This window comes from Carcharhinus amblyrhynchos, chromosome 15, assembly GCF_965287045.1.
Source record: "Carcharhinus amblyrhynchos chromosome 15, sCarAmb.v2.hapA, whole genome shotgun sequence".
NCBI classification, from domain to species: domain Eukaryota; kingdom Metazoa; phylum Chordata; class Chondrichthyes; order Carcharhiniformes; family Carcharhinidae; genus Carcharhinus; species Carcharhinus amblyrhynchos.
The window spans coordinates 68,080,844-68,097,725 of NC_137338.1; the positions used below are offsets into that span (position 1 = coordinate 68,080,844).

Consider the following 16,882-nt stretch of genomic DNA (forward strand, 5'->3'; position numbering starts at 1 on the left):
TCTGAACTGTGTGATTCTATGAATCAATGATTCTCTGAACAGGCACAAGTACAACTGACTAACTGGCTTTCCCTGTGCTATAAATTCTATAAATCTATAAACACCTAAGTATGTCCACTCTACCTTTAGATTTGTGCAATGATACACAGTCAAACCTGGCCACAAGCATTGATATTTACACATCAATAAGCCTTGGGGAATAATAATTGATTGTGATAATGTACTTGAGATTATTAACATATTGAACTTTATTTTGTATGTATATATATATATTACAAACTCATTCATCTTTTGACCAATATATATCATTTCTATTTACCTTCCTGATATTCCAAGCAATCTTGTGTGCAAAATGAGATCCTAATGTTTTTTCCAAATTAATTCCTGAGTCTCTCTTGGATTTAATACGGGGATCTAACTCACTGCAGACCTGTGATAATCAGTGGAAAGGATCTCGCCAGCATCGACTCTCTAGAATATCCTGCCAGAGCTCTTCAGGAGCATGCACATATTGTGAGAATAACATTTGAAAGGGAAGAGGCAGAAGGGAAGTGTGGAGAGCCTATCTATCAGTAGATAGCTACTTTAGCAGTAGAGAGTTATCCAGCACAGCTGGTGAAGGAAGAGCCATACAGAGAAAGAGTGTCTAGGTGGACCTCAGACATTTCTTTTCATATTCATTTTGCTTTGATACCATTCCTATTTTAGAGTTACTTGTGTGGTCCTCAAAGTCTGCCCCTTTCAGTGACCCCAACCCTTGCTGCCAGTGTGCTTTACGACATCAGATCTTTCCCGCTTAGCATTATGTACATTTTTGCCAGATTTCATTTTGAGCAGAGAAATTTTTCCTGTCCTTCAGTGGCTTGGAAATGGGATGGCTTTTATTGAAAGGTCAGAGCGATCAAGTCTCCCAAATGTTTTTCCAACATCAATTTCAAGTTACAGGGATGCATCATATTCTGAAATTATGAACTTCACTTTGCTTTTCAATTCATCAAAAGGATTTAATACTCTTTCTCCAGGAGATTGGAGAGGTTTACTAAAAGGCGTTTAAAAGTAAGACTATATTTTCATAATGACTAGCAGGGATTATTCTACATGAATCTATTTATTGCACGGGTGCTCTTTAATTTAACAATCTGTTGGGAAGGTTATAAAAATCAGATTTAGGAGAAGTTTTGCTCGGGGCCCGCAAGTCCTCACTTCTGTAAAGCATGTTTAGTCACGGAGAATCTTCCTATCATTGTCCCGACGCCCCCAGAGATTCCTGCCAACTAAACGTGACCAAGAGGTCATTGCACTCATTGTATAAATGCCTACAAACGCAGATAAATCAATCCTGAAAGTATTTTTTCCCACCATCTCCTAGTCCACATCACTCCTGCTGGGACAAATCCTTAGGCCGTTGTCAGCATTGTGGATGTGAAGATCTGTTGTAGAATCTGTGGGATTTGCTTTGCATCCATGGCAACAAAGGACCTCCCAGCTGGCAGGGTCTGCTGCAGCCTAGGATTCAAGACAAATTAACATTGCAAATTACACAGATCGCAAGAAAGTAAAAAAGCTTTGAAAGATTTGTTCTTGAAAAAGGAAGTTTTTATTTGGGGTTGTTGTATAACTTACAATACATGCCATTATTTCACGTGTGATTCTGGCAGTGATAAGCAGCAGTGAGGGGAAGCACTCGAGTACTGAATGGCAAATTCCTGTCAAACAACTCTGCCTCTTTAGAAATCACTCAACGTGGTTCAGTTCACAAAGGGCCAATGGCAGCTTCTGACAAGAGAAGCTAAGTACTGTTCAACTATGATTGAATCCAGGAATACTATATTGGTTATTTCAAATGATTATATATTATAAAACCCAATATTTTTAACCAGATCTAGGAACCAAAACAAAACTACCTAGAATGCCAAAAAAGGCTGACCTTTTCTTATCCAATAATTTTCTAGGTTAGGGCTCTGATTTCTTTACTCGACAAGGTGCAACATAGAATCCCCACGGTGCAGATGGAGCCATTGGGCCCATTGAGTCTGCACCGACAACCGTGACCCCATATACTTACCCCGCTAATCCCTCCAATCAACACACCCCAGGACACTAAGGGACAATTTAGCATGGCCAATCAACCTAACCCACACATCTTCGGACTGTGGGAGGAATGATGTGGAGATGCCGGCGTTGGACCGGGGTAAGCCCAGTAAGAAGTCTCACAACACCAGGTTAAAGTCAAACAGGTTTATTTGCTAGTACAAGCTTTTGGACTGTTGCTCCTTCTTCAGGTGAGTGAAGAGTTATGTTCACAAACAGGGCATACATAGACACAGACTCAATTTACAAGATAATGGCTGGAATGCGATTCTTTACAGGTAATCAAGTCTTTACAGATATGGAGTGAATGGAGAGAAGGTTAAGCACAGGTTAAAGAGGTGTGAATTGTCTCCAGTCAGGACAATTAGTGAGATTTTGCAAGCCCAGCCAAGTTGTGGGGGTTGCAGAAAGTGTGACATGAACTCAAGATCCCAGTTGAGGCTGTCCTCACGTGTGCGGAACTTGACTATCAGTTTTTGCTTGGCGATTCTGCGTTGTCACGTGTTGTGAAGACCACCTTGGAGAATGCTTACCCAAAGATCAGAAGCTGAATGCCAATGACTGCTGAAGCATTTCCCGACAGGAAGAGAACACTCCTGCCTGGTGATTGTCGAGCAGTGTTCATTCATCCCATGTTGTTGCGTCTGCATGGTCTCCCCAATGTACCATGCTTTGGGGCATCCTTTCCCGCAGTGTATCAGGTAGACAACATTGGCTGAGTTGCAAGAGTATGTACCGTATACCTGGTGGATGGTGCTCTCATGTGAGATGATGGCATCTGTATCAGTGATCCGGCACGTTTAGCACAGGATGCTGTGGTAGGGTTGTGTGGTGTCATGGTCACTGTTCTCCTGAAGGCTGGGTAATTTGCTGTGGACAATGGTCTATTTGAGGTTGTGTGGTTGTTTGAAGGCAAGATGTGGGGATGGCTTTGGTAAGACGTTCGTCTTAGAACATAGAACATTACAGCGCAGAACAGGCCCTTCGGCCCACGATGTTGCGCCGACCAGTTGAAAAACAATGACCCTCTAACCTAAACCAAACCCTTACCATCCATAAACCTATCCACGGATCTCTTAAACGCCCCCAAACTAGGCGCATTTACAACTGCAGCAGGCAGGCCATTCCAATCCCTCTCCACCCTCTGGATAAAGAACCTACCCCTGACATCCGTCCTATAACTACCCCCCCTTAATTTAAAGCTATGCCCCCTCGTGCTAGCTTTCTCCATCCGAGGAAAAAGGCTATCACTGTCCACCCTATCTAAACCTCTAATCATCTTATATGTTTCAATAAGGTCCCCTCGTAGCCGCCTTCTTTCTAACGAAAACAACCTCAAATCCCTCAGTCTCTCCTCATAGGACCTCCCCTCCATACCAGGCAACATCTTGGTAAACCTCCTCTGCACCCTCTCCAAAGCCTCCACATCGTTCCTATAATGTGGGGACCAGAACTGTACACAATACTCCAAGTGAGGCCGCACCAGAGTTTTGTACAGTTGCAACATGACGCTGCAGCTCCTAAATTCAATCCCCCTACCAATAAATGTCAAGACACCGTATGCCTTCCTAACAACCCTATCTACTTGATTCCCAACTTTCAGGGATCTATGTACACATACACCTAGGTCCCTCTGTTCATCCACACTATTCAGAGTCCTACCGTTAGCCCTGTACTCTACACCTCTGTTATTCCTGCCAAAGTGAATTACCTCACACTTTTCCGCATTAAACTCCATCCTCCACCTCTCGGCCCAGCTCTGCAACTTGTCCAAGTCTCCCTGTAGACTAAGACACCCTTCCTCACTATCTACCACACCTCCGACTTTGGTGTCATCAGCAAATTTACTAATCCACCCAACTATACCCTCATCCAGATCATTTATAAAAATTACAAACAGCAGTGGCCCCAAAACAGATCCCTGAGGCACACCACTCGTAACTGAACTCCATGTCGAATACTTACCCTCTGTCTCCTATCCGCCAGCCAATTCCTAATCCAATTTCCTAGATCACCCTCAATCCCATACATCTGCAATTTTTGCAGAATCCTTCCATGGTGAACCTTCATCAAATGCCTTACTAAAGTCTATATATACCACGTCAACTGCCTTACCCCCATCCACCTCTTTGGTCACTTTCTCAAAAAACTCAATAAGTCTTCGTCAATGACATGTTGAAGGCTCTGGGGAAGATGTGCAGTTTTGGTCGCCGTACTTACGCAAGGATATTTTGGCCTTGGAGGGAGTGCAGAGGAGGTTTACTAGGCTGATACCGGAGTTGAGGGGGTTGAACTATGAGGAGAGGCTGAATAGACTAGGCTTGTACTCGTTAGAGTTTAGAAGAATGAGGGGAGATCTCATTGAGACGTATAAGATGATGAATGGGATGGATAGGATAGAGGTGGAGAGACTCTTCCCGCTCAGGAAGGACAGTAGGACTAGGGGCCACAGCCTCAAGATAAAGGGAGGGCGGTTTAGAACGGAGTTGAGGAGGAACTTCTTCACTCAAAGGGTGGTGAATCTCTGGAATTCTCTGCCCGTTGAAGTGGTGGAGGCTGCCTCGCTAAATATTTTTAAGATGCGGGTTGATGGGTTTTTGATAAGCGAGGGGGTTAAGGGTTATGGCGAGAGGGTGGGAATGTGGAACTGAGCCACGACAGATCAGCCATGATCTTACTGAATGGCGGGGCAGGCTCGAAGGGCTAGATGGCCTACCCCTGCTCCTATTTCTTATGTTCTTATGTTGTAGCTTCTCTGCTCTGGGGAAGTACTGGATGACGAAGGGTACTCTGTCCACCGTGTCCTGTGTTTGTCTTCTGAGGAGGTCAGTGCGATTTTGCGCTGTGGCACGTCGGAACTGTTGATCGATGAGTCAAGTGCCATATCCTGTTCTTATGAGGGCATCTTTCAGGTCTGTAAGTCTCTGTTGCAATTCTCCTCATCTGAGCAGATCCTGTGCATACAGGCTTGTCCGTAGGGGGTAGCTTCTTTAAGGGTGGAAGCTGGAGAAGTGAAGCATCGTGAGATTATTTGTGAGCTTGCGGTTCAGTGAAGTGCTGAGGTGACCGACCTTGATGGAGATGCGTGTGTCCAAGAATGCAACCAATTCCGGAGAGTAGTCCATGGTGAATCTGATAGTGAATGGAATTTGTTGATGTCATCATATAGTTGTTTCAGTGATTGTTCGCCATGAGTCCAAAGGAAGAAAATGTCATCGATGTATCTAGTGTATAGTGTCGGTTGAAGGTCCTGTGCAATGAAAAGGTCTTGTTCGAACTTGTGCTTTAAGATGTTGGCATACTGAGGTTCAAATTTGGTCCCCGTGTCTGGATGAAGAACTGGTTGTTGAAGGTGAAGACGTTATGGTCCAGGATGAAACAGATAAGTTGTAGAACTGCACTTGGAGATTGGCAGTTGTCGGCATTGAGTACTGAGGCAGTTGCAGCAATGCTGTTGTCATGGGGGATGCTGGTGTACAGTGCCGTAGCATCCATTGTGACAAGGAGTGCCCCTAGTTTAATTGCTCCACATGTGCTGAGTTTCAGTATCAAGTCCGTACTGTCGCGACAGAAGCTGGGGTTCTTTGTACAGTGGGTTTCAGGACGCTCTCAATGTAGCCAAACAGGTTCTCACAAAGGGTCCCAAACAGGTTCTCACAAGGCTGAGGCCTTGAACAGGTATTTTGTCTTGGTCTTCACAGTGGAAGGCACAAATAACATACCAAAAAATGATGACAGGAAGGCTAAAGGCAGGTGAAAGATAGTGCTGGGCAAACTAATGGTTCTAAAGGTAGACGAATCTCCTGGCCCTGATGGAATGCATCCCAGGATACTAAAAAAGATGGTAGGGAAAATAGCAAATGCGCTGGTAGTAATTTACCAAAATTTGCCTAATATGATGGGACAGCTGGCTGTGTTGGCCTTGTATATCATCGGGAGGCATTTGAGACCTCCAGCACAGGGCATACGTGGGATGACAGCACGGAGGGTGCTCTGAAGGCCTGGATCAAAGGTTTTGATCAGTCTGTAGGGTTGATGGGTGTGTTCTTTCGTTGGATCTGCAGGTAACTGCCTGTGGTGTCCCTTGTTATTCAATTGTCAGTATGCTTCTTTGCAGTAATCCGTTCTGTTCAGTATGACGATGGCCCCTCCTTTTGTCTGCTGGTTTGATGACAATGTTGTGGTTGGTCTTGAGAGCGTGGGTGGCTTGCATTGCACTCCTTGTCAGAACAGATGTCTCGGCATTCAACACCAGCATCCCCACGACGAACGCATTGCTGCAACTGCCTCAGTACTCAATGCCGACAACTGCCAATCTCCAGATGCAATTCTGCAACTCATCCGCTCCATCCTGGACCATAACACCTTCACCTTCAACAATCAGTTCTTCATCCAGCCACACAGAACAGCCACGGGGACTAAATTTGCACCTCAATATGCCAACATCTTCACGCACAGGTTCGAACAAGACCTCTTCACCGCACAGGACCTTCAACCAACGTTATACACTAGATACATCAATGACATTTTCCTCCTATGGACTCATGGCGAACAATCACTGAAACAACTATATAATGACATCAACAAGTTCCATCCCACCATCAGACTCACCATGGACTACCCTCTGGAATTGGTTGCATTCTTGGATACATGCATCTCCATCAAGGATGGTCACCTCAACACTTCACTGTGTCTGTGTCTATGTACGCCCTGTTTGTAAACACAACTCTTCACTCACCTGAAGGAGGAGCAACATTCCGAAAGATTGTGCTACCACATAACCCTGTTGGACTTTAACCTGGTGTTGTGAGTATCACAAGCCCATGGATAACCTCACGATGCTCCACTTCTCCAACTTCCACCCTAAACATGTTAAAGAAGCCATCCCCTACGGACATGCTCTCCGTATACACGGGATCTGCTTAGATGAGGAGGATTGCGACAGACACCTACAGATGCTGAAAGATGCCCTCCATAAGAACAGGATATCGAACTGTCATCAATTCACAGTTCCGATGTGCCACGGCGAAATACACACCGACCTCCTCAGAAGACAAACATAGGACACAGCAAACAGAGAATCCTTCATCATCCAGTACTTCCGTGGAGCGGAGAAGTTACAACATCTTCTCCAGAGCTTTCAACATGTCATTGATGAAGACGAACATCTCGCCAAGGCCATCCCCCCACCGCTATTTCTTGCCTTCAAACAAACTCAAACAGACCACTGTCCACAGCAAATTACCCAGCATTCAGGAGAGCAGTGACCATGACATCACACAACCCTGCCACAGCAACCTCTGCAAGATGTGCCAGATCATCAAAATGGATGCCATGATCTCACATGAGAACACCATCCACTAGGTACATGGTACATACTCTTGCAACTCAGCCAACATTGTCTACCTGATAAGCTGCAGGAAAGGTAGTCCTGAGGCATAAGAACATAAGAAATAGGAGCAGGAGTAGGCCATCTAGCCCTCGAGCCTGCCCCGTCATTCAATAAGATCATGGCTGATCTGTCGTGTCTCAGTTCCACATTCCCGCCCTCTCCCCATAACCCTTAATCCCCTCGCCTATCAAAAACCTATCAACCCGTGTCTTAAAAATATTTAGCGAGGCAGCCTCCACCACTTCAACGGGCAGAGAATTCCAGAGATTCGCCACCCTTTGAGTGAAGAAGTTCCTCCTCAACTCCGTTCTAAACCGCCTCCCCTTTATCTTGAGACTGTGCCCTCTAGTCCTACTGTCCTTTCTGAGTGGGAAGAGTCTCTCCACCTCTATCCTATCCATCTCATTCATCATCTTATATGTCTCAATGAGATCTCCCCTCATTCTTCTAAACTCTAACGAGTACAAGCCTAGTTTATTCAGCCTCTCCTCATAGTTCAACCCCCTCAACTCCAGTATCAGCCTAGTTATCCTCCTCTGCACTCCCTCCAAGGCCAAAATATCCTTGCGTAAGTGCGGCGACCAAAACTGCACACAGTACTCCAGCTGCAGCCTCACCAGTGCCCTATACAGCTGCAGCAAGACCGCCCTACTTTTATATTCAATCCCCCCTCGCTATGAAGGCCAGCATCCCATTCGCCTTCCTGACCACCTGCTGCACCTGCAGGCTGGGTTTTTGTGACTCATGCACAAGGACCCCGAGGTCCCTCTGCACCGTCGCATGCTGTAGTTTTTCGCCATGTAAGTAATAGTCCTTCCTACCATTATTCCTACCAAAGTGGACAGCCTCACATTTGCCAACATTAAATTCCATTTGCCAGTTCCTGGCCCATTCGCCCAGCCTATCTAGATCCTTCTGCAGACTCTCCACACCCTCCGCAGAATTTGCCGTTCCACCGATCTTGGTGTCATCAGCAAATTTCAACACCATACACTTGGTTCCCTCTTCCAGATCATCTATATAAATGGTAAATAGCTGAGGCCCCAGCACCGACCCCTGGCGCACTCCACTAGTCACCAACTGCCAATCCGAATAGCACTCATTGACCCCCACTCTCTGCCTCCTATTTGACAGCCAATCCTCTATCCATGCTAACACCCTACCCCCAACTCCATGCCCCCTGACCTTCTGTAATAACCTCTTGTGAGGCACCTTGTCAAACGCCTTCTGAAAATCAAGAAACACCACATCCACCGGCTCTCCTCTATCCACCGCCCTAGACACATCCTCATAGAACTCCAATAAATTCGTCAGACACGACTTCCCCTTAACGAAACCGAGCTGCGTCTGCTCTATCAAACAATTCTCCTCAAGATGCCTCGCTATTTTCTCCTTGATCACGGATTCTAACATTTTACCTACAGCAGACGTATGTTGGGGAGACCATGCAGACCGCCACGACAACAGGTGAATGAACACCACTCAACAATCACCTGGCAGGAGAACACTTCAGCAGTCACGGGCATTCTGCCTCTGATCTTCGAGTAAGCCAAGGTGGCCTTCACGACACATGACAATGCAGAGTCGCCGAGCAGAGACTGATAGCCAAGTTCCGCACACATGAGCATGGCCTCAACCAGGATCTTCGGCTCATGTCACACTATCTGTATCCCCCATGACTTGCCTGGGCTTGCAAAATCTCACTATTTGTCTAGGCTGGAGACAATTCACACCACTTTAACCCTCTCTCCACTCACATTGGTCTATACATATAAAGACTTGATTACCTGTAAAGTATTGCATTCCAACCATTAATCTTGTAAATTTGAGTCTGTGTCTATGTATGTTTGTGAACACAGCTCTTCACTCACCTGAAGAAGGAGCAACATTCCGAAAGATTGTGCTACCAAATAACCCTGTTGGACTTTAACCTGGTGTTGTGAGACTTCTTACTGAGAGAGGAAACCGTAGCACCTGAAGGAAACCCATGCAGACATGGGGAGAACATGCAAACTCCTCACAGACAGTGAACAAAGTCTGGAATCAAACCCAGCTTCCTGGAATTGTGAGGCAGCAGTACCAACCACTGTGCCACCCCACCATTTGATACAAATGAAAACATATTCATTCTGCAAAAAAACCCACAAAAGCTCATACAACGCTCTGACCAGCAGTTACACTGACTTGCAATTTGCACCCAATTTCTTACCTAAGCCTCTCAGAATGTACCAGTAGGGTGCACAGGAATGGATAAGCTGGATTCTGTACTTGGTAAGTTCAAAACATAGGGACAGGCAAAGACCATTCAGCCCCTCAAGCCTGCACCACCTTCAATTTGACCATGGCTGACCTGTACATTAATTCTCCCTACTTGCTTGATTCTCCAGCTGCATTTGACCGAATGTGGCATCAAGGAGCAGTAGCAAAGGTGGAGTCATTGGAAATCAGGGGGAAATTTCTCCATTGATTGGGATCATACCTGGTAGAAGATGGTTGTAATTGTTTGAAGTTAATTATCTCAGTCCCAGGATATTGCCACAGGAGACCTAATGTCCTAGGTCTAACCATCTTGACTTAGGGCTTGGCTCCTCCCTCTGCGACTGGATCCTAGACTTCCTAACCCACAGGCCCCAATCAGTAAGGATAGGCAATGACACCTCCTCCATGATTATCCTCAACATCGGTGCCCTATAAGGCTTTGTCCTCAGCCCCTTACTATATTTCTTGTACACTTATGACTGGCCAAATTCTGCTCCGACTCCATTTTCAAGTCTGTTAATAATACCACCATAGTTGGTCAGATCTCAAACAACGATAAGATGGAATGCAGGAAAGAGATAGAGAATGTGGTGAACTGGTGCGATGACAATAATCTCTCCCTCAATGTCAGTAAAAAGGATGGAGATAGTCATCAACTTCCGGAAGCATAATGGAGGACATGTCCCTGTCTACATCAACGGGAGTGAAGTGGAAATTGGCAAAAGCTCCAAGTTTCCAGGTATCCAGATCACCAACAACCTGTCCTGGTCCTTCCACACTGCTATAAATAGGAAAGACCACCAACATTTCTACTTTCCCAGGAGGTTAAGGAAATTTGGCATATTTGCTACAACACTCTTCAATTTTTATGGATGCGCTATTTCCAGATGCATCATAACTTTCTATGATTCCTGCTCTGACAACTGCAAGAAACTACAAAGGGTTGTGAATGTAACCTAGTCCATTGCACAAACCAGCCTCGCATCCACTGGCTTTGTCTACACTTTCTGCTTACTTTAAAAAGGAACCAGCATAATCAAGTACCCTACGCATCCAAGGCATTCTCTCTTCCGCCTTCTTCTGTTGGGAAAAAGACACAAAATTCTGAGATCACGTAACAACCGAATTAAGAACAGCTTCTTTCTTGCTGCCGTCAGACTGTTGAATGGACATACCTTATATTAAGTTGATCTTTCTCTACACTCTAGCTATGACTGTAACATCACTTTCTCCACTCTTCCTTTCTTTATCCCCTATGTGCTCTATGAATGGTATGCTTTGTCTGTATAGTGCGCAAAAAAAATACTTTTCACTGTATCTCAATATGTGTGACAATGATAAATCAAATCATAATGTCAGAAGTGAAGATAAAACCACGTCAATAAAACAATGTCTTCAGATACTGAAGCAGACCTTGCCCATATGCAGCAAGACCTGGACACCATTCAGGCTTCAGCTAACAGGTAGAAAGTGACATTCATGCTACACAAATGCCAGGCAATTCCCATCTCCAATAAGAGAGAATCTAACCATCTTCCCTTGACATTCAATGATAATAACAAAAAAGTTTTTAAAAAAGCTTATTCATTAGTCACAAGTAGCTTACATTATCACTGCAATGAAGTCACTGTGAAAATCCCCTAGTCACCACACTCTGGCGCCTGTTTGGGTACATTGAAGGAGAACTTAGCATGGTCAATGCACCTAACCAGCATGTCTTTCAGACTGTGGGAGGAAACTGCAGCACCCGAAGGAAACTCACGCAGACATGGGGAGAACATGCAGACCAAACGTTTCAACATCCTGGAGGTCACCATTGACCGGAAACAAAACTGAACTGACATATAAATACTGTGGCTGCAAGATCAGGTCAGAGGGTGGTTCCAAAACTATCTACAAGGCACAAGTCAGAAGTGAGATGTAATACTCTCCTCTTGCTTGGGTGCGTGCAGCTCCAACAGCACTCAAGAAGCTCAACTAGGACAAAGCAGCAGCTTGATCAATACTGTAACGCATCAGGAAGTGACCTATGTGCTGCAGAATTTTTAAGTTTTTGGTCAATGGATGCCCGTGAGATTCAGTGATGGCCATTGACTGTTCAGAGGAGGTGGTTAAACTCACTCTTGTTTGTGATGGTCTTTTCCTGATACTCGTGTTGTGTGAATTTTAATTGCCACTTATCAACCTAAGTCTGAAAGCTGTCCAGATATTTCTGCATATGGAGAGTGACTGCTTCACTGTCTGATTCGTCACAAATGATATTGAAGAGCTGAGATGATTAGCCTTCAACAACTGCAAACATTTATCTCTGTGCTACACATAACTCCAACTAGTGGAGCAATTTCCCTCTGATCCCCATTGACTTGAATATTGCCAGGGCTCATTGATACCACACTTGATTATTAACATGATTAGCTTTTTATTCTAAATTTATTAATTAAATTTAAACTTCCCCCTCAGCCATGGTGAAATTTGACCTTAATTCTCTGGCGCATTAGTCTGGGCATCTCGGTTACTAGTCCAGTAACAGTACCACAATACCACCCTGCAAAGTGCTGACTGAATACTTTGGGCTGAAGATGGTAGAAAATGTATTGACCTTGTCTTTGCATTGATGTGTTGGACTCTGCCAACATGGAGGATGGAGATGTTCAGGTTAGTTGTTTAAATGTCCACCACTGACAAGAAAGTATATGGTTAGAATGGAGAGTTTTGACCTGATCCATTGATTATGGGATTCCTTCGTCTCTGTTGCATACAGCTTCTGTTGTTTAGCCTGCTTGCAGCTTTACCAAGTTGTGACTTCAGTTTTAAATATGCCTGGTGCTGCTCCAGGCATGTGCTCCCACATCACTCGCCGAACAAGCTTAGTGATAATGGTAGATTAGGGGATATGTTGGACCGTGAGGTTAAAGACGGTGGTTGTGTACAGTCTGCTGCTGATGATGACCCACTCTGCCCCATGGTTAATCATTCTCAGTTGCTGCTTTGCATCTACCCAATTTGGGAATGTGATGGTGCCACACAATATGATGGAGGGCTCCTAAGTGTGAAGACAGGACTTCTTCTCCACAAGAATTGTGTGGTTGGCCACTCTTACCAATACTGTCACAGATAACTGCATGTGCGAGTGGTAGATTAGTGAGGATAAGGTCAGGTTAGTGTTTTCCTCGTGCCAATAATCTCACCATCTGCCTTAGGCTCAGTCTGAAAGATGTGTTTTTAGCACCTAGCCAGAGTGGTGTTATTGGGTCACTGTTGGTGATGGAAATTGATGATCCCTGTAATTTTTGTATGCGAAATATGCTGAATAACAATATACAATATACATTTTTTGTGTGTAAATACCTTTCTGCTTGGTCACCCAGGGATCCAATGAAAATGGCGTAAGCATTAACCTGAGGGTTGCAAGTCAAGGCTTGGGCGAACCTTGCCGGGTTTATGCCGTATCGCTCCAGGTTAGCGTCACTCAGAACAATGACAAAACGTTCATCTGCCTCTTCCTGGGCAATGGCCTGGACTGCGTGTTCTGTTCCTTCAAGGGTATGGTCGCCACTCATACAAAACTGGGCATGGGCATGCATTGTCTAAAGAAGGAATATGTTACATTTATCAATATCAGATTGTCGGCAAAAACAACAAGCAGCCCTGAACCATGTTCACAAATACCCTGGTTTTGTAAATGTAGTCCAGATTTCATATTCCACCAGAGAAAGCCAGTGCAATCAAAAAAAAGGCATCTTGGGTGATGGCTAATTTCTAAAAATATTTATGTCGTAAATGCTAATTTTGATTAACTGTGACTGAATAAATGCTGTCAGTCTTTTGCAGTAAATCCTGATCCGCACTATCAATGAGCACTGATCAGAAATCAGAGACACCGGTTGGTGGGCAGTTGATCGGGAAACATAGAGAAAGATTGGCAAAGATTAGTGATTGGAATCAGAGTGAAATCAATGGAGATTATTGATTTCACAAAATTTGGACTCTGTTTCTTTCTTAAATTTCTGTCCGTTAGTCTCCGACACGATAACTATTGAGAACATTTTTCATTATATCAGTCACCAAAAAATTCTGTAATCTAATAGTTCAACTTTAATTTACGTTGCACTTTACAGCAATTTTCTCAAAAGATAGAGAATACCTTTTCGCACTGAATTGAGGCACTTAGTGGAAACCCTCGCCAAATGAAAAACAGGAGTTAAGTCTGAGTCATCCTCAACATATAGTGCCAAACTTTTTGTGTACTAAGCCTTTCTCTATTGAGTTTAAATGTCTTCGCTCCTCTCTCGTTTTGAAATTCAAGGTTTCCTCTTTCTTTTTATCTCTGAAATTCAAGTATTAAGTTTTTAAATTTCTGTCTCCAATTCAAGTTGCTTCATTTGTAATTGAATACTAGTTATGTCAACCTTCGTGCCATCAGGATCAACCTTCTCCTCCTCAAGTTTCAAGCGCTCTTCAACAATTCTGCCTCTTTAGCAATTATGCTCACCTTCTAATTTCTCTTACACAGCCTTCTAAGTCTGACTGTCTCTATCCTGAAAGTCAAGCTGCCCTTTTTTAGTGTCAGGCTGTGAAAACTGGCACTTGATTTTCTATAGGTTTCAGCCTGGGCTGCTTTCCCCATGACAACCAAATCATATGGGTTTCTCTCCAGACACAGTGTAGTATGATCTCATCATTTCTCCAATCCAGGGCAATCTATTTCATCTTAAACTGAAGGAAAGATTTTAAGACAAGACTGTCATATGAACTTTCATTTGTAAAAATGAATATCAAAGTCAGGCTCCAGGCACTCAACGGCCTACATCTAATTCTGTACCTCATAAGTTACACCCTCCTCTTTGCTGGGTATAGCACCTTGGTACACAGAGGAACAAGAGGAGGCCATTCTTCCACTTGAGTCATGCAGTTCTACACTTCAATAAGATCATGACCTACCTGTATCTTAACTCCAATCACCTGCCTTCGCTCAATAGCCTTTCATGCCCTTATTTTTAAAGTTTATTTATTAGTCACAGGTAAGGCTTACATTAACACTGCAATCAAGCAAAAAGAAAGTTAATTTATTTCAGTTCGAAACTGATTCATTGAGCCAGCTCATGATGGTTTTTGTGGTGCTGGTCCAGTGACCAACAACGTGATTCTTCAAAAAAGAAACCTACTTCAATGATTATCAAGTAACAAACCAGATTACCTTCATAATCTGCAGTCTCTCCTTGTTGTTTTTTGGAAGTTTATCACTCCTGACTAACTCGATGTTGAATCCATCTCCTGAGTGACCAACAATGTCATACTGAAAAAGTAAAACAGACCATCAAATCAGATAGAGTAAACGTTGAATACACTACCAGGTAATGGTGCCATTGAATGTTCATCAGCAATCAGCATTTAGTATAAACCCCTGACAAAAAGATACTCTGACTGTCTGACAGATGGGCACATGCACAGTGCCCACTCAGCATGCTGATTCTGCAGGATGAGGCCTCAAGGCACACCCCACTCCCACCTCATGCCCTCCTCCATTTACTGGCGTGAATCCCCCTGAGGCACTCTGTGGAGTACAGACTGCTGGAGGTTTGTAAAACTAAGTATCCCAAAAATGGGGAAAATCTGCCGTCTTCCTGCCTGTTGTGCGCTTAATTTCACTGTATCAGAGTACATAATAAATCAAACCAAACCAACACTGTTAAACTCTGGAGATTTAGGACAATGCTCCCAAAGCAAGCACTTACTTTAAAAATACATTTGCTGTCACAGCTTGGTTCGGATTCAATTAAAACTTCAGCTGTGAGGACAGAAGTTTGAGACGATGAGCCAAAAGCACCAGTTCAGTACCAAGGAGTGCTGTACTGTTGGAGATCTCGGCTTTTGGATGAAATGTTCAACTGAGGCCCAACTGCCCAAAGGCATTTGGGCCTTTGGGGATATGCAAAAGATCCCATGGCTGCTATTTGACAAAAGTGCCCCTGAATCAACATCAGCAAACAGATTATTTATCACATTGCTGTTTGAGGGAGCTTGTTTTAATTCGCTATATTGTATCAGTGGCTACACTTCTGAAGTAGCTTATTGGCTCTGAAGTGCTTTGGGATGTCCTGCAGTTATGCAAGGTGTTATAGCATTGAAAATTCTTTCATTAAAAAAAAATGAAATTGGGATCTCCAAATGGCACACTTTCATTCACTTTTGTTACTAAAGTGCATTCAGATAGACTCAATTTCATTACGTTAAATGACTATGTTGTCATAAGCCCTTTATTCACTTTCCCTCGTTGCCCTGTTGCGAATGTTACCTTATCGCAAACCCTCCCTACAACTGTCGTCCAACTTTGCTCCAGTTATTAATTTCTGTGTTACTGCCTGAACATATTCGTCCTGGGCACCTTCTGCAACTAAGCTTCTCTATCCATCATTCCTCTTCTCATCTCCACTGAGGCGATTGCTTTGAGATTGCCACATTTGGCCCGGTGATCCTGTGCCCTCTTTCAACTAGATCGCTGCTGTTTTGCACCTTAACTCCATTCATAACCTTTAATAGACATAGTCCTGGGCATCTCTAAACCGTATCCGTACAAACCACAGCAGGAGTGGATACCCGATGCACAAATGAAAAACTCTCCTGTGTGCAACTGTGATTACTCAGGACAGACAATGGAGAACATAACTCAGTTCTTGACTCATACATATGAAGGGGGTGTTACAGGAATACATTGTTACACCCCTGATGTAATATTCTGGCTTGACTATCTTGATGTAAAATTATACTTGTTGTTCTATACCCTGAGTGAAGAACGGCCTTGTCTAACCAGAGTCCATCAAAAGGGATACAGTGGCACAGTGATTGTTACTGGACTAGTAACTAAGAGGCTGCACTAATGTATGGGAGACTTAAGTTCAAATCTTACCAGGGTAGTAGGCAATTTAAATTTGAAGTTAAAGAAATAAATCAAGAATAAAAAGTTTGTATGAGTAATGACAACCATTCAAATTACCAGATTGATTTAAAAACTCACCTGGTTCACCAATTTAGGAAAGGAAATCTGCCTTCCTTACTTGGTCTGGCCTACCCATGACTCCAGACCCACAACAATGTGGTTGATGCTTAACTGCCCTCTGAAATAGCCTAACAAACCACTCA

At 43.9% G+C, this 16,882-nt stretch overlaps 1 protein-coding gene across 1 annotated transcript in view; it reads right to left on the reverse strand.

The window, feature by feature from the left end:
* Window positions 1-224: 224 nt before the first annotated feature.
* Window positions 225-16,882, reverse strand: part of vwa8 (von Willebrand factor A domain containing 8) — a 329,616-nt gene continuing 312,958 nt past the window's right edge. Inside the window, exons 43-45 of the mRNA XM_080204136.1 lie at window positions 14,940-15,038; window positions 13,091-13,329; window positions 225-1,506 (exon numbers count right to left, since the gene is read on the reverse strand). Of these exons, the coding sequence (XP_080060262.1) occupies window positions 1,398-1,506; window positions 13,091-13,329; window positions 14,940-15,038 (447 nt within the window). The 3' untranslated portion in view covers window positions 225-1,397. The remainder of the gene's footprint in view (window positions 1,507-13,090; window positions 13,330-14,939; window positions 15,039-16,882) is intronic.